This window comes from Crotalus tigris, unplaced genomic scaffold (genome assembly GCF_016545835.1).
Source record: "Crotalus tigris isolate CLP2741 ecotype Arizona unplaced genomic scaffold, ASM1654583v1 scf7180000017779.458999, whole genome shotgun sequence".
NCBI classification, from domain to species: domain Eukaryota; kingdom Metazoa; phylum Chordata; class Lepidosauria; order Squamata; family Viperidae; genus Crotalus; species Crotalus tigris.
Window position 1 is genome coordinate 334,556 of NW_024096629.1, and position 27,722 is coordinate 362,277.

Genomic DNA, 27,722 nt, shown 5'->3' on the forward strand with positions numbered 1-27,722 from the left:
TAAGTTTTCTGAACCCATTTCCAAGAATCTACCTAGAGAGATCATTGCCTGCTTTAATGGTACCAAATTAAAGCACAGTTTAAGTATAGGGTTATGAAATCTTTGAACAACTGGTTTTCAAAAAGAACACTGGACATTTGAATTAATTCTCATAGCACTCAAGAAAGCTAATAGGGTTCACCAAGAATAGACTGTTGAAATCCTCAGCTATGGAGATTAGAAAACCAATACTGATGATTACAGTTGAGATTTTAGAATATATATCTAAGTGGTGACTAAGAACTGACAACAACGTGATGTCACATAATCATTTTCAATAATGAAAAGACTTGACAATTTTGATCAACTTGGTGCTTTCCAAATGAGTTGGATCTCTCTTATAACCTTCACACTGCTTCCAGTAGTAGCTGAGGATAATGAAAATTAGGGGAATTACAATTCAATCCATTTTTCAAGACACCAGTCTGGGGAAAGCTGATTCAGAATTTACCGGGTGATAGATGTATTATGTTTATTTTTAAATAAAGGGCAGCCCATTGGTAATGGCAGGACCGTGAGCGAGAAAGAGCTTGCTGCTTATCTTTTCCGCTACCCCTTGGAAGTAGGAGAAGTCCTGATCAGGAGCGCCATGTCCTCCCCCATATACTTTTTGCTGCAAGTTCTGCCATTTCTAACTACTTCTTAAAAATAAAGAGGCAGGCCAGAGAAAACAGCCGCTGCTCTTCATCTCCTCCCTGGCTCACCTCCCTCCCAATACTATAAAGCAGAACATGCTTCAAATGCTGCCTTGAGAACCTGTGCAGCAGAGCCAGCCTTCCCCAATTTTCCCAAGCAACCTGCAGCAAGCCGCTTGCCCTCATGCCACCTGCCCTCCAAGGCGGGAGGTGATGTCACAGTACGCCTATTAGAAGGCCTATTGCTGTCAGCCACATTTGCACCCACATTAGCACAGGAGCAGGTCTAACTCGCTCCAGTGGATCGGAATCTCTCGGGAATCTCCTTAGTAATCAACTGAACACGCGAGCCCTGTGGACGCAGCCTTCTGCCTCGCTTTTCCCAGGGTGTTCTGAGCAGGGAACATTCGCTCCATTGACGCCGATGGGACATCTTTCTGCCTCCGCTCCGCATACATTATTATAAATAACCGGTGGCAAAAGGCCAGCAACCCTACTCTATCTCCCAGGGTGCAATGCGTGCGTAGGTTTACGCTGTTCCCCCCAAGGCTGAGTTGAGCGTGCGCGCGATTCTCCCTTCCTTGAGCGCCCTTCGGAGTTGCTGCTATAGTTTTTTACGGGCGGCTGTGCCCGATAGCCGACCTTAGCCCTATTTTAGTTTTCGTGGGCTGCGTCCGCTGGCTCGTTTTCCCTCTGCGCTGTCAAAGCAGGAACTAGCCAGGGCCCTTTGCCGGTTGTCCCGTTTCTGATGTCACTGGAAAGTAAAGAAGTTGCACCGCAGCTCTTACAACTTGTAGAAACGTTGGTGGTTTTCCCACTTTAGCTGCCGGGCCATCAGGAACAAGAGTGACCATCTTTTTCGGCCTGGTCAGGAGAAGTATTGCCCACTGTATGATACTGGAAATAGATGGGTGTAAAGAAGCCTATAAGTCCTCTTCCTCTGTAAGGTAGGATTTTATAAGAACCTATTTAGTTTATTAGATTAATCTAAGTAAGTATGTCATGTGTGAGACATATTAATAGGCTAAGTGTATCTCTGCATCCAAAGCAAAAAATTATGTAAAACAGAAATTTATGTAACAGCCGTTTGAATGCAGTTGATTTTATTTCAATTAATAAACATCCCCATGGAAAAATGGGGCAATCCCCCATGTGAATATGCAGCCATGCAATAAATGCAGGGGATGCCTACTATATTTGGAGACCCATTACCAGATCAAAAAGTAAATTAAATTTAAACATTCAAACCTTCAAATTTTGCAGTTAAATTCAGGATTATGAAGTTCCTCACTGGTGGCAGTTGATTAATTGTTGCTCCTGTTGGCCTTCACAGTGCAGCAACAGTGGGAAAAGCACATGCCTGAAGGTTGAATTCTGTGCCAAAAAAAAGTCACCACTTAAAAATAATAGTAATATGTTTCAAAGAAATGACTTGGTATTGTACAGTAAATTGAACTTTGATATAATTAGGCAGAACTGGAAACAAGTTTCTTATGACACAACCCAAAAAATGTATACCACCATAGAGTTATTTCTGTTTTTGTAAATGTATGTATCTCAGAGTAATATTCATGTGATATGTAATATTTTATTATAAAGGGATCACAAACTTGGAAACGAGACCCAATCTTTTTACACCGTGTGAGTTCTGATAAATTCACTTGGCTTGCTGCAGAGGACTAAACCATAAATTTCATTTAACACTGTGAGAAATTAACATGATGATAGACCACTGAACACTCTGAACCTTTAAAAGAAATGATAGACCAGTGGTTCTCAACCTTTTTAATGCGGCGATCCCCAACAGGTCATAAGTCGAGGACTACTCAACCGGTCGTAAGTCGAGGACTACTCAACTTGTGCAGCACCGTTTGCAGAATGGGACTTTTGGTGGGCTCAGCAGGGCAGAGACAGCCTGGACAATTCCTATTGGCTTTTGAAAGCCAATAGAATTAGACTCTATTCAAGAGAGTCTATTCTATTGGCTTTCAAAAGCCAATAGAATAAAAGGGAGTAGCACAGCTAAGGAAAAGGGGGGGGAAAATGGCGGACTGCGTTGTTTGGTGATCCCCGTGAAATGGTCGTTCGACCCCAAATGGGGTCCCGACCCACAGGTTGAGAACCACTGTGATAGAATATAAATACTTGGAAACTGATAGTACAGATTGTTGGATGGATGGAGGCATCTATTGACATGACAGCCATGTTTTGTCATTTCTGGGGGTTATTATTTGTTTATGTATTTAATTTAATTTAATTTTTCCTCCCCTTACTATTTTTCTAAATAATTCAAAGCGGCAAACCTACCTAATAATCAGTCCTTCTATTTTCCCCACAACAACAACTCTATGAGATGAGTTGGGCTGAGAACATGACTGGCCCAAAGACGGGACTGGTCTCCTGATTTCTAGCCTGCCTTACCTACTAAACCAATCTGGGGTTTTGAGTCTGTGAATCTCAAGAAAGTGGATAAAGTTCTCTGTGATTTCAGTTCTGCATCTGTGGATTGGATGGCTTGCCTCATTTGGCTTGTGAAAGCTGCTAGGGAGAAGACTGGAAGCTGGACCCAGGCTATAGTCAATACTTCTTTGGGAGAAGATCTCACCAGCCCTGAAAAGCTGATATGACTCATCCCTCAACAGGTCGGGAATCTGAATAAGTTACAAGGCTAGACGATAGAGAATTGTGGATTAAATTTGTGCGCAAATGGTTTTATGAGTTTGTATTAAGGATCACTACCCAGAGACCAGTAAAAATGTGTGCAATCCAAAGACTGAATAACTCAACTATTTTATTTTTGATGTGTGTGTGTGTGTATGTATATATATAGTTGGTTATTCGGGTTTTCTTCCGCGTAAAATTGGAAGTGTCTTGGCGACGTTTTGACGAAGTCTCATTCGTCATCTTCAGGCTGGTGTTTTCGGCTTCGTGCTTCTAGGAGTACGAAGCTGAAAACACCAGCCTGAAGATGACGAATGAGACTTCGTCGAAATGTCGCCAAGACACTTCCAATTTGACGCAGGAGAAAACCCGAATAACCAAAGACCTACATACATACATATACATACATACATACATACATACGTATGTATGTATGTCCAGTTGATGGCACTAATTAAATAAGATATGTAGCCTATCATTAACCTTTATTTAAGAAGAAACCAATTAATATTCAGTTTTATTCAGAGAAATCATAATGTATTAGACTGAAAAAACTCTTGGCCTGACCATTTATACTCTTGCCACTCAATTATCAGAAAGTTGATGGACAAAAGGTATGAAAGAGCTTTTCCTGCCTCATTTTAATGCTAAATTTATATAAGCCCATACATGCATATACCAAATAATAATAGCAATAGTTCTTAGACTTATATACCATTACAGCCCTCTCTAAGTGGTTTATAAAATCAACATATTGCCCCCAATAATCTCGGTCCTTGGAAAGATGGAAGGCTAAATCAACCTTGAGCCAATGAGAATCAAACTGTTGGCAGTCAGCAGAATTAGCCTGCAATACTGCATTCTAACCCTTGTTCCACTACAGTTCTTATAATGTATTATTTCTATAAGTGAACAACAGTGTATTTAACTACAGTTATACTTGTATTATCACTGTTCCATGTGTTGCATTGCTCTGGTTTCAATAGGGTCACTTCCTGTTACAAATAGCACTGAACAGAAGTTCAGTTGTCCCTCTCCCATATTCTCTGACACCCAACAGACCCTATCAGCAATGGTGAAGATATTCAATCTGAACAATAAGGAGACAACATATGTAGCAGATTATCTGGTTGTTTCATTTAATTACACAGTGCCATTTCCTTCAGCATGTTTTGACTGTAAGGCAATTGTGGAGATGTGAGTCCAATTATGTGCATGTTTCTACTTGCCTATGTGTGATAAGAAAGAGTGTTATCTATAAGTGTAGAAAGATATAAGAATTGTCTTTTTGCATGTACATATAGAAAATCAACAGCGATTAAATGCTTTCCAGATGTTTGATCTCATTACCGTGGTGTATATTATTAAAAAGTATATTGTGACTAGTCTTTTCACATATCTTCATGTTCTGCCATAATAACTTATTGAGTTTCCCACTCCACAAGCATATGGATATTTTTTTTTATAAATTAGTAATGTTTTTATTCAAAATAGAACTCTCTGTGTATAAGTTCAGAGACTTTCACTCAGTTGTGGTTTTGTGGGGGGAGGGAATTTAATCCCAAACAAAAGGTATTAATTATGGAAACCCATCACATTTGGAGGAAACCAGGTCAAAGAAGCTTTTCAGTGATCTATCAGCCATTAATTTTACATTCTCAGAAAAGCTTTGTTTATTGAGATGCCAGTGCAGCATTCACAGCTACCGGAGAGTATGGATGGGGAAGAGAGAAAATTCAGTTTACCAAGCAAAGCAGCTTATGCAACGGTTAACATATATAGGGAAGAGACAAGGAAGAGAATCAATATACAGCTTTACCAGATGTGTTTAATTTTGTTGCAGATGCTTGATGCCTAGCTTCCAGTGTTTTTATCATTTGAATTTATATTCCACTTTTTTATCCATAGGGCATTCAATTCCTCTCTTTCATTAAATTAATGAAAATACTTAAAATAGTTAGGGGCAAATACCTTTGTACTCAATATTCAAAAATAATTCCTTATTTTAATAAGACATACTTAACATGCAGAAATACAGTCAGAGAGATTTTTATTACATGAGGGTGGGTAATAGGGGGTAGGGAATCACTGAAAGCAGAGAGAAACACTCCTTCAAATAACAATTTTTTTCTCTTCCAACCATTATTTTTTCTTACAGGACTGGTGGAAGACAATTTTCATAGGAGAAGGCATTGATGAAGGGAAGACCAAGCAAGTGAAAGCAAAATGTGGATGTCGCTTGCCAAAAACATGTTAAGGACAAAACTCTACAAAGACTCTTCTCGAGTTTTGCTGCAAACACCAAAGGACAAGCCGAGTTATCAAAAGAATTTTTCATTGAGTAGGAAGCCTTGGTTACGTTCAGCAAGGGTAGTAACACAGGCAATTCAGACCCTCAATATTGGCACAACTATCCAGAAAGTAGAAACTTTAGAGAAAAAACAGTTTATCTGTGTTCATTGGGAAGATGGCAGTGAGAGCCTTTACCCATCGGTGTGGCTACGAGACAATTGCCAGTGCCCAGACTGTTTCCTACACTCTGCTAAAGCACGCAAACTGCTTCTGGAAAATCTAGATATCAATATCAACGTGAAGGATGTCACTCTGACAGAACAGAAAAAGGTAAAAAGAGTTTTATGTGTATATGCAGTTGTAATAAAATGAATACAACCATTATAATACAACAAAATAAAACCATGTAATAAAGCCATAAAACAAAATCATGTGACTCAAGGTGTTTTGGCCAAAGCAGACAACACTTCCTCTGATTTGGATATTAGATTTCTGTTGATGCACTCCTACAATCTACCTTTCTGCAACCCACATCATTTTGCTGGCCAATATTTTCTGCAGTCTAGTGCTGTTCCAAAATCTTTTTAACAAGTGTTTTAACAAGCCAGTTATCTCTCATCTTGCAACCTTGTTGTTGTGTGCCTGTTAAATTTTGTTATTTGCAAAAATACGAGATGTTCACTTGCATGGAATTTACTTGGCCTTGCATTCTTTGCAAAGGCCAAGTGAACTCCATGAAACAATTTTGAATGAAGTGCATTCAGACTGTGCTACACACAATACAAATGCATGCCTTTCAATATTTGTTTCTATTTCATGGAAGAAGGTAAATATTGTATGGCCAGATGACCACACCAGTGAATTTGAGGCCGAATGGTTGAAGAAGAGATGTTTTTCTGATCAAGCTAGAGCAAAAGCACAAGAAGAATTATTTTTATCAGGTAAGAATGCATGTTGTTGTGCTAACGCAGTGGTGGCAAACCTATGGCACACGTGCCAGAGGTGGCACTCAGAGCCCTCTCTGTGGGCATGCATACCATCACCCCAGCCCTACCTCCCCCGGCAGCACCCTCATTAGCAGCCCCCCAGGAGGTGAGTCACCCTGGGTGCGGAGCAGCTCAGCCAAGCACATGGCAGCTGGGCAGCAGGGACAAGATGATGCTGTGGGGTGCGGATAGAGGGCGTGTCCACCATGGCGCTGCAGGGCTGCCTGAGCGATCTGCTTCAGGTTGGGGAGGCGGGTGGCCAGGCAGGTGGGGCGGAGTGGGGGCTGGGGTGGAGCAGGCAGGGTGCAGCGACGAGGCGGGGCAGGTTTAGGGCACTTGGTCTCTAAAAGGTTCGCCATCACTGTGCTAACGTATTAAGTCAAGAGTCTCAAACATGATCCATAGGCCACATGCAGCTCTCCACGTCATTTTCTACAATACTTTGTAGGCACTGAGGTTCCTATCTAGGAAGGCCCTGGTGCCAGACACTACATAGAGGCACAGTCTAGGTTGTGATGTGTGTTCTTACCATTCTCCCAGTCTTAACTCAGCAGGGTTGAGTTCAATGGACTATGCAGTTGGCACTTCAAAGTCTATCAGACCAGGCAATGCTACCCTATGAGAATCCTTTACCATGGCAGGCCCTACTTCTGAAGCAGCTGTAAGAAGTCAGTCAGAAATGAGGTTTGGTTAGGGAAGATGGGCTAGGAGGTTGCCTAAGGGAAGGAAGGAGGAGGCAGCTGAGAAGGACTAGATCTCACTGCCACACTGTAGAGGTTTGTTTGCCAGAGGAGGATCGGAAAGACATCAAGTAAACAAGGTTTTGCTATTATGCAAAGGAAAGAAGGATTCTGCTGGGCCAGGAAAGAAAAGAAAATGAGAAGCAGGCAAAAAGAACAAAATATCTTTCCACTCAGGAAGGAAAGAGAATAAAAACAGTATTTTGGCAGTTCTTAATGGAATAGATGATATAATCGTAGATGATATAATCTTAAAGCAATAAATACATTACTTACAAACTGAGTAATAAAAACCAATTTTGATTTTATGATCAATGAAAAATACTGCTACCTAGATGGTCACCAAATGCAATGCTCTATTTCTCAAATAGTTCTGATTTGCAGTAATTTTTTTATTAAACGCATTTATATTTAATTGCATACTGTGATTCTACTCATATTCATTTTTGACTCACTACAAACTTTTGCATCAGTTTATGAAAAGGCTTTAGAGTTGCAACTATTAGGCTAATGATAACAGTGGCACTCATGATTATTTGAATTAGAGAGCTCTGTACTGTAGTGCAGAATTATGGGTATGCCAGTACGCCATTATTATTTTTCTATATGTATTTATATTGCTTTTTGTTAAAACTGGCACTAACACTTGCCTTTTAAGAACCAAATAAATTTCTGTACTGTACAAAGTAGCTTGAAAGTAGCTTGCTAGCTGGATTAGATAGACCCATCCTATCACTTGCTACTATATTTTCTTGGTGACCATTTCTGGGCAGGGCATATTTTAGCAGAAATGAGAAAAATATGCTCTTTGTAGCCAGCAGTTAACTGTATGGGTTTGCAGCAAAGATCTGAAACTCAGTTTTACATGTAGAGTTTTCCCTTTTTTCTCCTATACCATATATGTGGATAATGAATAAAAAGCTAAACATTTGAGGGTATTTTCAGTGGAATCAGCTATTTCTCCCAATAATACATCCAATCATATATCTTCTTGATTGCAACAAAATCAATAAAACCACCCTACAAATAGCTGTTTTTTGAACAATTTGTTCTTGGATCTTCTGGTAATTGCTGGTAAAAACTTTATACTACTTGAGTTCAAGGTACAGGAGTGAAGCCTTCATTTATATAGCTTCTTCCTTCTCAGAAAGATGTGTTGCAGAGATTTGTGTACATAGATTGTGGGCATACAATTCTATGTAAATATGTACAGTTATAAAACATTATCCTCCAGTTAATAAACAGGTTGTGTTGTTACTTGAGGATAGTTCTGCATTCTTATTTTGCTGAGCATGCAAAAGAAGAGGGGGAGAGAAATGAAAGGGAATATGAAATACAGGAGCTGTTTTGTTCCTTAGCTAGAGGTTTTTGCAATTCAGAAACCCAGCTCTTCCCTTGAGAGCAGTAAAAAAAACACATAAATGCCTTAATTGAATAATATAAATGGTCTCTGTTAACCTGTCCATTAACATAATGTTTTTATACCAAATTCCAGGAAAGGAAATGGCTTCATAGAATGAATTGATTTATGGAATTTTCCTTAGATTTTTTTTTTGTCTAACAGAGGCTTGAATTATTTAGTTCATCACATGATGGAGAGAGTTACCCACCCTTGGTCACTAGAGAGCAATGGGGTCTTTCCCTTCTATCCCACTGCATTTAGTTTCATGAATTAATAGAAACATGAAAGGAACACATATTTTCACTTGCTTTAATTTTTATATCATATATTATGAAATCAGGCAACTAAATGCTATACACCAATTTAAATAGTACAGTTTGTAAACCAACATACAAGCATTTCATAATATATAATATTGTAAATAAAGTTTCCTGCAGGATCCAAGCTGGGCCGGTCACTAGACCAGAGGTTTTTTTCTTCCATGCTTTGGGACTCGTGCTGGACCCCTTCTTCAGGGAACTTCTGTCTAGCAGCCAGCCTTCCTGCAACATTATCCTGGGACACATATATTTTTGTTTATTTTTATTCCTTATAAAGTTTTCCAACTATAATCAAGGTTTTAGTCAAAATTAAGCATAAACTAAGAGCATAACTAAGCATAAATCGATACAAGTAGTCCAGTGGTGGGATTCAACTACTTGAACAACCGGTTCTCTGTGTGGATGCAGTCCTGGGTCTCTGAGTCCTAGAACAGACTTCTGGAAGTGGCATCCATCCACTTCCAGTGGGCTATTCTAGGCCTGAGAGTCCTCCTCCAGGCCTCCAAGGCCTAGAACGGACTTCTGGAAGCAATGTGTATTCAGCCAGTTCTCCAGACTCAACAAAATTTAGCTACCGGTTCTGCTGAACTGGTGCAAACCGGCTGAATCCCACCACTGAAATAGTCCTAGATTTACAACCAGTCACTTAGTGACCGTTCATAGTTAAGACAAACTCTCCAAAAGGTACTTATACTGTAATACCCCACCGTCATATGATTGCATTTTGGGTACTTGGCAATCAAGCCTGCATTTACAGCCATTTGCAATGTCCTGCACTTATGTGAGTACAATGTATCACTTTTTTTTTTTTGCCGGAAACTTGTACCGTAAATGCCGGCGTACAAGGCGACCCGGCGTATAAGACAACCCCCGTCTTTATAGCCGGGCCGCATTCCTATAACGTCGTCTTATACTCCGGAAACTACCAGTATTTCCGGCGTATAAGACGACTCAGCGTATAAGACGACCCCCGTCTTTGGCGCCGATTTCAGCGCTCGCGGAAGTCGCCTTATATGCCGGCATTTACGGTATTTATTTCTGATGTTTGGCAAAAAAAAAGAGTCCATTGTGGACAATGGATTTACTTAATGACCGTGGACTTTCTTAATGACAACTACAAAAAAAATGTAAAATTGGGTTGGTCACAGGATAACCTGCTTAATGCCCAACATGATTTAAAAACCATAGTTCCGGGCTCAATTATGGTCATAATATAAGGACTATATGTAGCGGGAATTCAGGAAGTCACAAGTATTAATGAAATATAATTAGACTCTATTATAGCCTTATATTTGCATGCCAGATCTCTAATATAAGTCATCCAGAATCTTATAGGGGCTGTATATAAGTCTTGATGAAGAAAAGTTATATAAATAAAATGCTGATGATCACAAATTATTTGTCCCTTGATATTTCTCATTCTCACATCAATAATCTAGCAGATGGGAAAAGCTTTTAGGAGATGTCTATAGGATCTGGCCTTAAGTAGAATAGAATAGAATAGAATAGAATAGAATAGAATAGAATAGAATAGAATAGAATAGAATAGAATAGAATAGAATAGAATAGAATAGAATAGAATAATAACTTTATTGTCGCTTTGAATGTACACTAATCGGCATACATTAAAATGAAATTTCATTTCATACACCTCTCAAAGGGTCACCACCTCCAGTATACACTACATAAATATGACAAAAATAAATACAGAATTATGCATATACCCATATATATTATATGACACAGAGAAACAACAGTCTAGTTCGGATTATGTATAAATGTGCATGGCAAGAAAAATGAATCTTGCGAGTTTACCAGACGGATGGCATAGGGGCAAAGCTATTACAGAATCAGGTAGTCCTGCTAGAAATACTTTGAAACCTCTTCTCAGAGGGAGTAACAGAAAGTAAGACAGCAACAGCAACAACCTGCTTTCACACAAATGTGTACCCTGTTTCTTATTTCTCAATATACAACAATATCAATATCCATAGTCATGTTGGGAATATTGCTTTCTATTTAATACTCCACCAGATTTTGGGGAACAAAGAACATACAACTGTTATAACTATTTTATGTGGGTATTTTTCATATTCTGTAGGAGAGATGCATTTTAAGAGCTGATATTTATGCGGATAGTGGGAATTCCTATTCCTTCTGATCCCCCTCTGTACTAAAGCAAATTTGGGGTGATATAGGTTGAGTTGAGGGACAATATTGTTAGCAGGCCTTTTTAAAGATTCAGTTCTGTTTAACTGGATGTTGTATATTTTAGTTAAAAGAACTCTCTAGAATCAGTTTTAAAGACTTTTAAAAACTGCTCTTAAAGGATACAGATATTGTCAGTTATCCTATTTGTGAAAAATTCTCTGACAAGCCAGCCAGCTTTTATGGTCATTCCTTCCATTCATTAGCTAAAGGGGAAGAACTAAAGAGTCAGTTCTATGAAGTTGGAGAGAAACAGTTCTTCTGTTTGTTTGGGGATCTTCAATGGTGGACCTCTGCACAAATGCATCCTTTAAAAAATATAAGCTCTGTTGTGTCTCTGCAATCATAAATGGGAAGTAGGTGATGGCATATTTTTCAGTGTACCTTGCTACAAATCTATGTTGCTACTTTCAAATATTAATAGGGCTTTTTTTCTAATTCTGAAGTACTCAAAAAGTTACATGTTTTAAGCCTGAAGTGGAAGGAATAGACATTCAGAGACCTAAGTACTGTATTTGCTTGCTTTTACTTTACAAGTGAAATGCACAATCAGTGGAGTGAGCCATCTGATGCTGTCCTGGGCCACTTCAGACTAATGGCTAAAGAATCTCATGACTGAATGCAATAAAAAACACACACATACACCCCGAAACCACCTCACAATTGGTTCTGTTTGTTGCATTTTATGTATTATTCAGCCAGTAATGCCAGACATACTTCAGAGGAGGGGAAACTTTGATAGAATTAGTTAATCTAATGAAAGACATAATCTTGGGGAACATGAAAAGTGCTAGAGCTTCTGATGAGTCTTCTAGAACAAGGGACCCCAACTACCAGGCTGTGGACTGGTACCGATCTGTGGCCTGTTAGGAACTGGGCCACACAGCTGGATTTAAGTGGCAGATGAGCGAGCAAAACTGAAACCATCCTTCCCCAGTCCGTGGAAAATTTGCTTTCATAAAACAGGTCCCTAGTGCCAAAAAGGTTGGGGGCCACTGTTCTAAAGAGTCTGTTCCCCCTATCGTAGATCTGTTTTTCAATAGTAATGACAAAATTGGTTTGAAAGCCATGAACGAGTTCTACTGAATTTCCTTTTGATTTCTAAGCTACTACAGTTGCTCTAAATTGTTTGACAGATAAATCCATTTTTCAGTGCAGAGCTGAAGCAGCCTGTCTTTTTAACATTTCTTAGTAAATACGCTTTCAGCAGCAAAGTGGAAATTATATTGAGTGTGGTTAAGAAGTAGAAACAATGTGCATCCTGAAAGATGAGTGTAGCGAACATGTGATTCCAACAAAACAATGTAGTCACTATGGGAAACAATAATAATTGGAGTCATAGTAATAAACCTTAAGCAATATAAGTGTTCAATGTGTTTTCCATCTTCTGGGTTCACCCTGATTTCAAGTTCATTGCTCAATGAAGATATCAAGCCAATTCTGCACGGTGGCTTTATTTATATCTCCCCACTGATATAGGATTATCCCACTCTCAGAAATTCAGCCTAGGAGCTTCCCTATCATGCACCCATGAATTCCTCTGCTTTCTTTCCTACTTTAAATAGACAAGTGTATCAATCTTTTCTGAAGATTGATACACTTTTCTCTATATAGCTAACTAACCATCAAGAAGCAAAATTAATATATAGAACCTTGTGTATGCTCTATGTTTGTCTTGAGTCATAGTTAATCAATTAATATATAGAACCTAGTGTATGCTCTATGTTTGTCTTGAGTCATAGTTAATCAGGCAGTTTAATTCCTATTCCTGTTTGTCTTGAGTCATAGTTAATCAGGCAGTTTAATTCGATAACAATAACAGATTTTAGATATGTACAGGTAAATCCTTGCTTATTGGCTGCCTTGTACAGTGATTGTATAAACTGATGACGGTAATGAAAAAATAACTTTGAGAACAAGGTACATGGTCTGTACCATTCAATAAGTACAAAAAAAAGGAAGATTTGTTTTTAAAAAGCAATGTAAGCATCTCTCTCTGTGTGTCCCTCCCTCCCTCTCCCCCTCCCTGTCCCTCTCTCTGTTCCTATGAACATTTTAAATCACAGTTGTACGTTCCATATGCCAACTCAATAAATGATCAGTAACAATTAACAGAACAGTTTCAAGTTTGGGTTGGATCTGTGGAATTTATTAAGAACTGAGATTTAACAGTTGAGGAACTTGACCCATTTAAATATGTTGCTAAAATATTTTTATTTTAAATTTAATGGATGTTTATTTGAGCTATCTTTCAGGGGGGATTCTTCTTCTCTACTGTTAGAAAAGAGTTGCTGTACCAATTCTAATGGTTTATTATTGAAATTTTATATCATGTCTTTTTATTCCTATTCTTTGCTTTCAGAAACTTTGTAAACTGAAAAAATAAGTTATGCATTTCCAGATAAATAATCTAATTTGAACTAATTTTCATTGGTATTTTTCAGTGTAATAAACATCATAATGGATTGGCACAACAAACCTTTAGGTCAGAGTCCAACAGTTTACACAATGAAAGTATAATTTTCGTAAGCTGTTAAATAATTTTATATAAGGAATCATAGTCTGCAAACTGGGAAAGAGGCCATTATACTGTCCAAGATATCATTAAATTGAGCAACTCTGTAAAGGATTAAGAAAGGGCTGAAGACCAACATCCTACACTGTATTCTTAGTAAGCCACTCAAAGTATGATATCATCACTATCTATTGCCACATCCATAGATTCATATATTGTTTCTAATTTGCAATCATGAGAGCCAGAGAGCATTCTGTTAGGGACCACCAGTTTCTCATGTTTATTTTCTCTCCTAAACAAGGTATTGTGTACTTTAATATATAAAGACGATGCAGTTTAGGGCTGTTGTAGGTAGTTGCTGAGTCTTTGTTTATTTTTTTTAAAGTTGTTCTTTATTGGCTTTTTGATGGTATCTGTCACATTTTCCCAGGAAAAAAAATCTTTAGCAATTTGGCAAAAATATTTATTTAATAGGACTGATTATTGTCACAATCTTTACAGTTAAACCACAGCGAAGGTAGATAAGGGATCGAGATGCTGAAGTTGCAAATCACAGCCTTTCTATGGATTCGATAATTCAGTTAACACCTTTTCAGTTTGTAACACTTCCAATCCTGCAGAACTGTTTCTCTCTACAAATTGAGGTTGTCCTTGTTTAGTGACTGCCTCTTTTAGCAACTGTTTGCAGTTACGATGGTGATGACCAAGTAACTTTGTAACCAGTCTTGCATTTATGACCTTCACAGTTTTGTAAAACAAAGAAAAGCTGATGTAAATGATAAGCACAACCGCGGCTTCATTTAGCAACCATTTAGCTTAATGGCAGAGTTGCCGGTTCTAATTGTTTATTGATATACAAGGGACTACCTGTACAGAAAAGCTATGTACGGTAGATACAGGAAACATAGAATATAGCAAACAATAGAATAAAACATCTCATTTTTCAAGATTAAAAATGTAGCTTCCAACCTAGAAAGATTGACATTGATTCCAAAATGACAGTGTTGTCAAATATCTGTAATTTGTGTACAACAAGAAAATTTAGTCCAAGTATAAGAAATGACAAAACAGATCTTTTATCTCTTTTTAATAGCTATGGTCAGTTGACTCTAGCTACTTAATCCTAAAAAATAGTGTGGTGTCTGGTATATTTATAAATAGCTTTCAGTCCATGTCAGTAAAGGACTCTAATAAGGATTAAAACCTACAAAGATATTGAAAACTTTTTTAGAAGCTGAGAGAGAAATAGGGGTACAGGAACTAGAAGAGCATCTGTAAAGAGGGACAGATCATGCCCTACTGTTCCTTTTTTGGCAGTACGGAAATGTTTGTAAATCATTTGTCATAGTAAACAGAAATGTTTTGTCACAGCTTGTTGTAGTTGAGCCAATAATTGCTGGAAATTCTCCCTTTCCCCACAATAGCCAATTAATTGCTGTTAAAATATCTATGCCAGTGATGGCGAACCTTTTAGAGACCAAGTGCCCAAACTGCAAGTCAAAACCCACTTATTTATTGCCGGGTGCCAGGTGGGCTTGGCCCACTGGGTGGACCTGGCTGTGGTCGTCATGGCAGACTAGGTGGGTATGGCCAAGGTGGGCGTGATCACCTCGATGTTGCTCCTGAGGAGGGACGCCTGTGGGGGCCGGGCAGGGTTGGGGAAGATCCAGGGGATCTCTGGCAATTGAGGTGGTGTGTAGGAGGCTTGTCCTGCTGGGTGAGGCGAGGCAAAGCGAGGCAGGGCGGGGGTGCCATTGTCACAGGGCATGGTGAGGCAGGGGCCGGGGTGGCTGCTTCCTGACACCATCATATGCTGCACACAGAGACCAGTGAGTGCATGGGTGCTGGGATGCATCTGGCCTTGTGGGACCTTGGTGAGTTAGCGGGTGGCTGGTTGAAGAGGGACGGTTGCCATCTCCAGGGCATGGCGCGCATGCCCACAGAGAGGGCTCTGAGTGCCGCCTCTGGCACGCGTGCCATAGGTTCGCCACCACTGATCTATGCTATTGGTTTTTAAGCTTATTTTATTTGCATTTTTTTAAAAAGTAATTTTCCTATATGTGTCTGTTACCACAGTTCAGATTAGCTTTTATACAGCCTGGAGGAGAAATGTAAAATCTCTACCTTTAAATGCCAGATGCCAGTGACTGAGCCAATATGACCTGTATGAAAATATGTACATTTCTACTGTACATTGCATTGTCCTGTATTCCCTCACAGAAGGGGAAAGCTAGCTGGTAATTTAATTAGGTGCTTTCATTAAAAACGTCCACATTTTTCTTTGATTTATGAGTTGGTATACTTGGAGCAAAAGGTTCCACCTGTCAAGATTTCTGCCTCTCTATTGCATCTTTTCCCCACCATGTTTCCTCCAGATGTGCTACATTACTGCTCCAGAATCCTCAGCCAGAATAAACAACAATTTTGCTAGCTGTAAATTTTGTAAGTTAAAATCCAAGAGGGCATGAAGCTGGGGAAGATAGCTGTATTTCATTACGTACACCTCACATGTAGTTCTTTTTCTGTCTCTTCCTTCAGCCCATTATAATCAGGTTTTCATTTCTAATTTCATTTGGGCTTCTTTTTCTTGAAAGATTAGCATATGGTTTACTGTGGCCAAACTAAACACTTTGATGATTGTTGTGCTAGTTTATTTTATCTGTTTGTCTTCTTCACACAAAAAATGGAGAAGGGGAGTTTCCATGCAAAGGAACTAAATCCTTCTCCTATCATTTGAGGTATCCCATTTCCCACTTTCCCTCCCATTAGACACAGAGTGGAAGAGGTTGAAGAAGCAACAGAGGAAAAGAGAGAGTTACCACTTACCGTCTTAACTTAAAAATCAGTCCATACACAATATCTCACTCTTCATAAACCAAGCAAACATGGGAACCACAAATATGCTTTCCTCCACCATCTGTTTTGGCATCAGTTTTCCCCCCAAAGGATCCCCACAAAAGATGTTCTCTTGTCAAAATCTAACTGACAGCAATAAAAGAAACTGGAACAGAATACCTAGCTAAATCCCTTGGCTGTCCATTATTATAGAGTGCTTTCTAAAATGGAAAAGAGAAAAATTCCAAGGAAATCACATCACCTTTTTAAAGATCTGCATGTACACATACTGCACGAGCACACAGATGTAGCATATGTTTCTCCTGGCTCCAAATCCTGACATGCTTTATGCAACTGCTTTTTTATTATAAATAGATGCAATAGTTTCTTGTCTTTCATGATCCAGCAGTAGTTACTTTTTCAATAGTAAAGTACTATGACAGCCATTGCTAAAAGTAAATATTGGGTATTTTATTATTCCTAGGAAAGCACACAACGATTCCATCAGATAAATAATCTGGTTTATCCAACAGCCTGAGGAAGGTTGTGGAAACAGCAACAGATCCATATTTTTTACCCCTCCCTGCCCCAAAGTGATATTCCAGAAAGACTGTTTCTCAACCTAGATGTTCCTGAAAGAATACTTATAACATTCATGCCTGAACCAAGAAATTTCCAAGATAGGAATGATTTGATATTCCCTGTGTAACAAACAACAAAAGGCATCTTCTTTAATTGCAATAATTAGTTCAGTTAGGCCAGGGGTCGGCAATCTGCAGCTCTGGAGCCGCATGCGGCTCTTTCATCCCTCTACTACGGCTCCCAGTCCTCCACCATTTGCAGTACCACAAAAAAAAAATGGGACTAAAAAAGTTCAATCAATTAATTCCAACTTCTTGCGAAAAAAAAAAAGATCTCGCGAAGTTGGAATTGATTGATTGAACTTTTTTAGTCCCACTTCTTTTGTTTGTGGGACTGCCCACAAACTTCTTTTCTTTTTGGGACTGCATGCGGTGGCAGAGGAAGAGACGGAGGACTATGGTGGTGGACCTGGAAAGAAGGTGCCACGTGGGTCCGATCAGGGGTGCGAGAGACGGGGGTTTCTGCCAAGCATCTTATACGGAGCTGGGGAAATGGGCTGGGTGGGGGGAGCTGCCAATGCCACTGCCATAAGGCTTTGCAGAGTCTCCCAGTGGCCATGATCCCCCCTCCCCAGCCAGCCAGCTACCATCGCCGATCTTCTCCTCACCTGGCCAGCCAGCCTCACACTCTTCTCCTCATCCTTCGCATCCAATCAGCTGCTAGCAGCTTGGGTGGCTCTGCTCCATCCGAGTTGAAGAAAGCTGCTTTCTGCTGCACCTCTGCTTTCTTCAACTCGGATGGAGCAGAGCCACCCAAGCCGCTAGCAGCCGATTGAGTGCGGAAGATGAGGAGGAGGAGAAGAGCATGAGGCTGGCTGGCCAGGTAGGAGAAGATTGGCAGTGGTGGCTGGCTGGCTGGGGAGGGGGGATCATGGTTGAAGAGAGAGAGAGAGAGCTTCCTTCTTGGACTAAGCTCCCAATTGACCCCCCACTTTTCCTCCATCCCCGGCAGCGCGCAACAATACAGTACCCAAGGGGAGCAGCTTCCTCCCCTCTTCCCTGATCGTTTTTACCTTTGGGGATGAAGGAGAAAGGGTTTTTTTCCTCTTTCTCCTTTTCTTTTTTTCCCCTGCAATTTTTTTCTTTTCTATTTGTAGTTTTTATAGTTTGCACCAGCTTTTACTCTTTTCATTTATAATCCTTAATAAAAATATTTTTAAAACAGAGAACATTGTAATGAGAGGGAGACAGAGAGAGAGACAGAGACAGAGACAGAGACATAGAGAGATAGAGAATAACCTGCTATAATCATGCTGGAATAAAAGTTTATGACAGCTCAGATTACATTGCAGTATCCTCTCTATGAGTGTGGATCATTGTGAGTCCTCTGACTTTCAGAGGATGATGAAGTGAGTAAGAGATGCCAGAGAGTGACTGGAGGAAAATGAGTGAACCTGATCAAGCACAATTAAAGTTCTTAAACTTTTTTTTGTAATATTGATAAGGGTGGTGAAACATTTTTATGTCCATGTTAAATTCATGAAAAGCTGGCTGGCTGGGGAGGGGGGATCATGGGTGAAAAAAGCGGAGGTGCAGCAGCAGAATTGCTCTCAAACAATAAGAGCCGGGTGTGCTGCTCACTCGTGTGCGCCCGCCTTATTGAGAACAATCCTGCTGCTGGGCCTTGAGTGGGGAAGGCAAACTTTGCTGCTGGGCCATGCCTGGGCTATGACCTGCCGCTGCCTCCCAAACTCCACCTTCGCTGCTGGAGAAAGCGGTGGCAGGGCGCTTGGTGCAGGGAAGGTAGAGAAAGGCGGCGGCAGGGCACTCCGCCGCTGCAGCAGCGGCGGTGGAGTGCTGGGGGGGGGGGGGAAGCAACAGAGTTTTGTGACTCCTGGTGGTTTTTTTGTGTGTGTGTGGGAAACGGGTCCAAATGCCTCTTTAGTGTGTAAGTTGCCGATCTCTGAGTTAGGCAATACTTTAGGTTGTTTGTAAAATGTAAAGAGTTTTTCAGATTTTCCTTAAAAGTTTGTAATTATTTACATCTTGCAACATTATATATACAATTTAAAAGAGTAACTGCTATCCTGAGAAATTTCCTAATGTTACTTTTGAAATTTAGCCTTTTTCTGTATTTTTAACAACAAGAAAAGCTTTTCCTTTTGGCAGACAGAATTCCCCCAGCTGTGTCATTTCATGAGAGGTTGCAAAGGGCTACAACCACATTGTGAGAGTTCCTGATGAGGAACTTTGCAACTTTTCTAGGTATGTGGGAAATAGAACAATAGCCATTTTAAAGAGTCATTTATTTATTTCAAAAGCATTATAGGGCCACCCATTTTCCCAATATAACCCTGAGCAACTAACAACCAAACTAATATAAATATACTAAACAATACAAGTATAACTTCCCCCCGCCCCCCAAAAAAATCTCATTACACTATCCAAGACACCATAACAACTTCACATTGGCTGCGTATATGCTGGCTCAATTCACTTTCTGGGTGAAGAACCAGGTCTTCATGGCTTCCTGGAAGGCCAAAAGCGTAGGAGCCCTCTAAATTTTAGTCCCATTAGATGACTGTTTCTTGGAGGAGACAGACGCATATCTACTATTTCTGATTATTTCATCTGAGCAGAAACTACACAAAACAGCTATCCAGGCCCTGTGCTATGAAGAACTTGACAGGTGATAAGCAATTCTTGAATTGCACCTAGAATCTATTGAAAACCAATGCAGTTCATGTAGCAAAGGTGTTAAATGAGCACGACATGGCATGCCCCTAATTACCTATGTCACTGCATTCTGTATTAGTCGCAGTTCCATGTAGTTTTCAAGGGTACCCCAACTAGAGCACATTGCCATCATACATATGTGAGATGACCAATGTGTGAGTGCTGATCTGAAAGGCCTCCCAGTCCAGATAAGGGCATAATTGCCATACAAGATGGACTTAAATGAAGACCTTAATAACCAAATTCCCACCTTTTACAGTAACTACAAGTTCATGGAGACCCCCAAATTGTGCACTACTTCTGAAGGGGGCAGGTTTAATGATGAATAATTCCCATCTCTGTGGCGTCCAAAACCCAATTATTGCTAGATTTTGTCAGGGATGTGCTTGAACCTGTTCCTTCCAACAATCTCCACCATTGCCTAGATAGTCTGGAATCTTAAGTATCCTCCATATATTGATTATATATAACCACAAATCAATGAATGTCCTCACCTGATGGTAAATGTTAAATAGAAGAGGCGAGAATTATCCCCCATGCTATGGACTTGATTTCTTCCCTCCTATCAAACCAACTGAAGCCAACCATAGAGATAGTAAGTGAAAGATTGCAACATTGTGTATCCATTCCTAAACCCTGTGGGTAGACCAAGAGGGTGCCATGTTCAATGTTGTTGAAAACAACAGAGTAATTATTGTTGCTCTCCTGTTCTGGATTCATCAAATTGAGTAGTTATTAACAAGAGCAATTTGAGCTTCTCACTATTATATCCAAGTCTGAAATCTAACTGGGAGGAGTTCAGATATATCAATTTCTACCAGGGACCTCTTTAATCACAGCCTAATCACTTTTTCAACCTTCTCTATAAGGCCAGGTTGGAAATGGGATGAAAATGATGCAGTACAAGTTAGTTTCAGCAAAGTCTCTTGAGTGGACATATCATCCCTTCCCTCAGTATGTATCCAACCTTTTACCTTCTGGACACTCTTAGGCAATCAGGAGGGACATGGATATAATAAACATCTGGTCTTATTAGCCATCCAAGGATATTGTTCACCTCCTCAGGAGTTATAGCAGGGGTGTCAAACTCACAATGTCATGTGAGATGTCCCGATGTATTGCGACTTTTTTCCCATTACTGGCGATGGGGTGGACGCGATTTCGGCATGATGCATTCGGCCTGCGGACTGAGTTATAGGCTCAAACCCATTTCAGCTACTCATGTAAGACCTTGCTTCCAACATTAATTAAGACTCACAATGCTTCAAGTGAATCCTTAAAACTTTATTTGCCACTATTCTTCACAGTCACTCTGTAGATGGTCCTATAATTCGTTCTTTCCCAGCAGGGTATGGATCATTTTAAAAAGGGGAATCTGGATGACTATTTGTGGACATGATAATAGTAGAAAAATATTTTTTTGCTGCTCTTATTGCCACAATGTAATTGCTAATATGGGATCCTATTTGTGCTCTGGTTTGCTCTTCATCTTCCTCCAGCAGAGTTCTAGGCATCTCTCCAGGATCAGCTGGAGGCTGTAGGGCAGCAATTCAGCCAAAGACCCCTGTTACAGGCAATGATCAAAGTCTCAGCTAAAATGCTCATCAGATTCTTAAGAAGAAAAAAAATCCAAGCTTCTTCTGGAAGCCAGCAGGGTTTATTGTCTATGGCAGATTAATCTAATAGGGCCTATTTTCCTTCTGGAGGAGGTAGCATTAGTAGGCTAAAAAACAAATTAAGGAGTTATCTGACTATGGCAAAAGATTAACTGTAACATCCTCAAGAGCCAAATGCATATTGCCCCGAAATAAAAACCAGATTTAGTATGTGACCTCTGGTACATGTCAATCTCTCAATTATGTGGGTGGCTCCATAGTTACCATGGTAGATGTCAACTCCTGAGCTGACCCAGCCTCAGCCTCACCTAAGGGGAATTTGAAGTCCCCCCAAAACAACAAGCCTTGGGATTTCCATACCAACTTGGAGATGAAATTTATCAGTTCAGGCAGAGAGGTTACTACACAACAGGGAAGCTAGTATAACTATATATCATCCTGATTCTCTGACTAATTCCTTCCACTATCTGCTAGAATTTTTTTTAAATATTGACCTATAATCTGCCTTCCTATAACTGGAATCCATTGTTTTGCGTCCCATTTTAAAGATGTCTTAAATCTTTCTAACAACATTTTAGGATTTAGAAGTCCTCCACTTACTCTCCTCTGGTGAAGTGTATATATTACCAAATTACTTCAGTCACCCTTCATATGACTGATTCTTCCCCCTTGATCTTCTCGGAATGTATAATATGATATCTAAAACTGAACACGAAACCCAAGTTGAAGTCTGATCAACACAGAATAAAATGGAATTCTCTGTAATAATAATAAAAGTAATTCATAATAATTGATTTTTATATATATATATATATATCTTATGCAGAGCGCCAGTATTGGGGTTCTGATCTTGAGCTCCCTACTATGGACTTTGAAGAGGTATTGCACAATGATGAAAGTGCATACAAGTGGTTGGTTACCCTTAAAAAGGTGGGAATTGTGCTACTAAGGGGAGCTGCTATTAAACAGGGAGAAATTCTGAAGCTCGGGCAGCGCATTGGATTCCTTCGCCTCACATTTTATGGGTAAGTTGTTATATTTTTGTTTTTAAATGTTTATTTCCATTTGTTAATTGGATTTTGGTGTATTAAGCCTACAAGCAGTCTTGCAGTGTATTTTTGTTTTAGCAGGAAATTGTACCTCTGTTTCTTGGCCATTGAAATTTAGCAATATAATTTTTGGGAGATTCAGGAATGATACAAAAAGGGTTTTGCCAGCCACATAGAATTTGCAAGCTGCTGCACATGATGTTAAGTAAATCATGGAATTAACACTTTAGGTGAACCAGTTCTTGGCATAGAATAAATGTAAAAATTTTAACCCGCAGTGCCATGGTTAACAGTAAAAAGTTTTAGAACCAGCTTCCCATAAATCCCAAAATCTTTGATTATTTGCCCTGCTAGACCCAATTAATGTTATAATTGAAGGCATTTGGAGGTCATTAAGTACCATAGATTAACACACTTTTCATTTTCCCATTTTGTATCCTGGATATAATTAAAAAGAAATGTACTATAATTATGATAAGGTCTGCCTTCTCCCAATATGTGCATATTGGCACACTAGCCAGTGGTAATAAGAGATACTGTGGATTATAAATAAAATTTGTATCTCCACTGAAGGCATTAAATCCATCATTCAAGCTCTCCACCTGCAATAATGATATTAGACTTCAGAAGTCTAGCTTCATGTAAAACTGATTATACACCTCTGTTCAGGGTCATAGATTTCCCAGCCATGGTATCTTATCGCTACTTTGCCCATCCTATGTTTCAACTTATTTCTCTTGTCTTAAAACAGTCTTTAGGCATCTGTTCAGAATTTGTTGCTATGGTTAATATGGGTTACGGAAAGCTTCATTTAAATGTTGATAATATCCTTCAGAAATGTGACTGTTTAGTTCAAATGTGCAGTAGAAACATATTTTCCAATTCATTGAGAAATAGGTTTATGCAGGAACACTTTTTATCACAGTCACAGTCACAAGCATATTTAACTCTGTCAGCAGGAGGGGAATGTTTTGTGTGAATTGTATTGTAATTTAAAATTTTGTTTACTTAAATTTATTAGCCACCCATTTTACCACGTGGTAACTCTGGGTGGCTTAGAATATTAAAATGATTATCTTTTTTTTTCAAATTCTACATCTGGGAAGTTAGGCAAGCTTGAAACTTTGGTTTTTGTTGGTAGGATTATCATATCTGACTGCCAAAATCCAGATTATCATTATTAGATTTTTATTCTACCTTTTCTTCTACATAACTGTGTGGTGGATTGGGCTAAGAGAGAGTGGGTGACCCAAAGTTACCCAGCTGGATATGGATATGCAGCATTGGCTTCGCCAGTTTTACCCAAATTGGCACCCTGCACACAGCAATTGCCAGACAATATAGAGATTGATAGTCCATGGTTGGAAATGGCTAGTACAGACAATTCCCTACTTGTGAACTTTCAAATTACAAACGCTTGTAATTCCAACCTAGAAGGTCCTTGAAAGTAGAAGAAGGCATCAAAGGCTTAGTTTATGGCACCCCACAAGTCTACTGTCAAGAAGGCTGGCTGTGGCCCATTCCTAAAGTGCAGAGCTGGCAGAATGCCTTGACCAACCAGAGTCTAAAAGAGGGTTCAAGCCCCCTGGGATAGGAAAAAGTCACCAGGATGGGGAGAAGTTTGCTCCACTTGAATGTTGACATAGGAAGAAACGCGATCACATGGAAAAGAGGGGGGGAGTCAAGCCACCATGGAGACAAAAAGGCTTATGGTGGGAAAACATGGCTGCACAAGAAAATGGTCAAAGGGATCTGGGGTCAGGGGCATCTTGTCACTGGGAACCTCGATCAAACTCACCCCTCCCCCTTATTCCCATGGAGAATGACACAGTGAAGAGTGGCCGGCAGCTGTTCATAGCATCAAGACCAACCAGTATATACCTTAGTCCTCTGCCCATGGGTGACACAATGGCAGCACCTGATTGTCTTGCCAATGGCCTTTCCCTAATGACAGTCCCTATGGAACAACTGGCCAGCCCTAGAACTGGTAGCCAAAGCTGCAGTGGGTCAATGCAGTAAAGGATTTCTGGACCCAGAACTGATCTCCCTGCACTGGTTGGGAAGATGCACCCTTGGCCATACTATAAGCAAGGGTTGGGAGGAAGTCAAGGCATTTGCTGGTGCTTAGAGGGCGTGAGGATTAAGGTTAGTCTGCACTTGATCAGGTGGAGAAAAAATGTGACTTAAGTTATGTAAGGTAAGAACTGTACCGTGCATTTTTAAAAAATATGCATCATTGAATTTATGAACAAAATGGACTTACGAACAGCATCTTAGAACATAACCTGCTTGTAAGAAAATTGTTTGTATGTTGGGAACTGGAAGAATATATACATCCAAATTTACTCTAATACTGAAAACTAATAACGTAGAGTTTTATCTCTCATTTGTCATGTAGTTACTAATGGAGAGGAAAAGTAGTTGTGAATAATTGAAGGAAAATGACTACATCTTCATCCCTTAGGCAGAAATGGTTTGTTATAAACAGTAAAATTGTGGAGCAATTGATGATCTCTGAGTACCAAGAACTCCACAATTAAAACCTGAGCTACAGATATCCACTTCTATTGGAACAATAAAAATTGGAAATCAAAGCCATTTCTGGAGTCTATACAGAAAAACATTCTCAAAAGTAGAGGACGTCATTATGTTCCAGCAGAAGTTCACTGGCACTGGATGTGCCATCTCATGTTGTATTTCCAAGTTACAGGCCACTTTGAAATAGATTCTCTTTTTTTTTCTGATAATTTCAGAATAATTCCAAGTCTAGTAACTTAAAAAAAAATTAAGTTACACAAATAAAACTAGGGAAGGAAGGAAGGAAGGAAGGAAGGAAGGAAGGAAGGAAGGAAGGAAGGAAGGAAGGAAGGAAGGAGATAGATTTTATTGTATCCTACAATATATCACCCTTGCATGTAGAGAAAAATATTTATTTTATAATTCTATTATGTCTCTCTCTCTCTCTCTCTCTCTCTCTCTCTCTCTCTCTCTCTCTCTCTCTCTCTCTCTCTCTCTCATTCATTCATACATACCACCCACTCACCCACAAAGATAGAGAGAGGAAAAAAATAATTACAAAATAGTTTAATTACTTGGGTTTGAGTTAACTGACTATGACCAACCAAGTTTAGCTATACTGAAGTTCCCACAAAGAGCAAGTTAATACTTGTTAAATAGAAGAGTTTGTTCCAAGTTAAAAATAGCAAAGCAATGGTTTGGAAAAATCATTTCTGCCAGTTGACTGTAATGGATAGTGAATATGTGATAAATTAACCAGGCAATGTTTGGCAGAGGATTAGCCAAGGGGGTGGGGAAGACAAGAGGAGCAAAATGCACTGAATGAAGACTGTGTGTAAGAACATAAAATAAAATGATGTGAAAAGGGCTAAAATTTAAAAGGGATGGTGAACTTTTTTTAAACACACAAAAAACTATATCACACTGCTCATCTCATCTTTTGGTGGAGTGTAGGTTTCAGTTGTATAGTAATTACACATTTAGGAAGAGGAAGCTACTGAGAATTTTTAGTATTTCTGTACCGTGGCAATGTCTTAAGCCTCCGAGGATTACATAAACACCATGCTGTGATTTAATGTCTCTCATACCATCTTCAGTGTGATGAGGTTCAGCATTTGGACCGTGGATGACTTTTCCAGCCAAAACCTGTCCAACCTTGAGTCATTCTTCTGTTATGGATAAAACTTAGTTGAAGATTGCATGCTTGTAAAGTTTTTAACTGTGGTATACTGACTGGAACCTTTTTAGATCTAAAAGATGTATCTCTGGTTTTAGTATGCTGTAATACATGGCTACTTGCATAAGGTACCTGCTTTCCTTGTTATCTTCTGGGAGGAGGCTTTGTGGTATCTAAAGCAGAACATCCAGATTCAGTCACAGTTTTGTTCCATAAAGCATCAACTTTGTGAACTCTCAAGTTTCCTCTTTCCACTATGTATTCAAAATGGACAGTGATTAATATGGATATGGAGATAGATAGATAGATAGATAGATAGATAGATAGATAGATAGATAGATAGATAGATAGATAGATAGATAGATAGATAGATAGATAGATACTTTGGTTGCTACTTGATTGGCTGCTGCATTTTAGTGCTCTTCCATTTTGCCTGCTCATTGTCTGGTTTTCTAATTGGGTTCCAAACTTTCCTGCTGTTAAAGCTCTTTTTTTTTCTTCTATCAATTCCTGCTATTTCCTTGTTCTTCAACCAGCACGCTTCATCCCTTCTCCCTCAAGTTCCCACAACTTGAAACTTAGGTCAGATTTTTTTTCTCTTTCTTTTTCACTCTATGTCTCCATTCTAGCATTTTTTGTTATCTTTTGCACCAATACAAAAGGAAACCAGATAATTTGTAGATGTGTGGGGAACAAATAGATTCATTCAGAATATTTTATGACCCTCAAGTTATTTCCTAGCTATTAGCAAGCGTTTGGGAAACTTAGGATAGCTGCAGAGTTTTTTTCAGCCAACTCTGAGATAATAAAGAACAAGCTGTTCCAAGCAGTTCGTTTCTATGTTGCATCAAAGCAAAGTATTCAGGTGAAAATGAAGTAGAAAGTGAAACACCATATGGGCAGTTCTGGTTAATATTAAACCATGATATGGCTTTCTAAAACTTTTCTGGCTTAGGAAAATTACAGCTTTCTTGCAATCTGAAGAAGAGGGTAAAGGAAGCAAAAGAAGTTCTTTCCCTTCTCTTATTTACTTACTGAAAAATCACCCTCATGTTTATATTGTGCTGTTTCTGCTCCTGGGTCCTTCAGAAAATTTGGAGCACACTCATATAGTATTTAATTTTACCTGTCTCAGATCACTGAGATTTGAACCATCAGTGTAACCACCAACTGACCCATTGGAGAATGCAAATAGTGCTAGCTCCATAATACCCATTCTGCTGTAGCATACAGTAAATCTCTCTATGCAACATGGCCAGTATTCTTTGTTCATGATTTCTGTATACATGTCTCTGTTGGCAGGCAAACAGACAGATGTTGCTATTCAGAAGAAGCTTCATGGTTGCATCATGCAATTCTGTTGCTTTTAAAAGTGTCTTGCTAGCACTGAAGGTGAAATTGTAGTATTCTACC

General features: G+C 39.4%; 1 protein-coding gene across 3 annotated transcripts in view; it reads left to right on the plus strand.

Moving 5' to 3' along the window:
- The first annotated feature begins 869 nt into the window (after positions 1-869).
- The window catches only part of BBOX1 (gamma-butyrobetaine hydroxylase 1), a 35,334-nt gene continuing 8,481 nt past the window's right edge, over positions 870-27,722 (plus strand). Inside the window, exons 1-5 of one of the 3 annotated variants that reach the window (XM_039342233.1) lie at positions 870-1,621; positions 3,166-3,316; positions 5,494-5,957; positions 6,454-6,568; positions 22,393-22,591. In XM_039342233.1, coding sequence (XP_039198167.1) covers positions 5,562-5,957; positions 6,454-6,568; positions 22,393-22,591 — 710 coding nt within the window. In that variant the 5' untranslated portion in view covers positions 870-1,621; positions 3,166-3,316; positions 5,494-5,561. Of the gene's footprint in view, positions 1,622-3,165; positions 3,317-5,493; positions 5,958-6,450; positions 6,569-22,392; positions 22,592-27,722 lie in introns of all 3 variants that reach the window. The other 2 variants (XM_039342231.1, XM_039342232.1) reach the window with 2 other exon arrangements.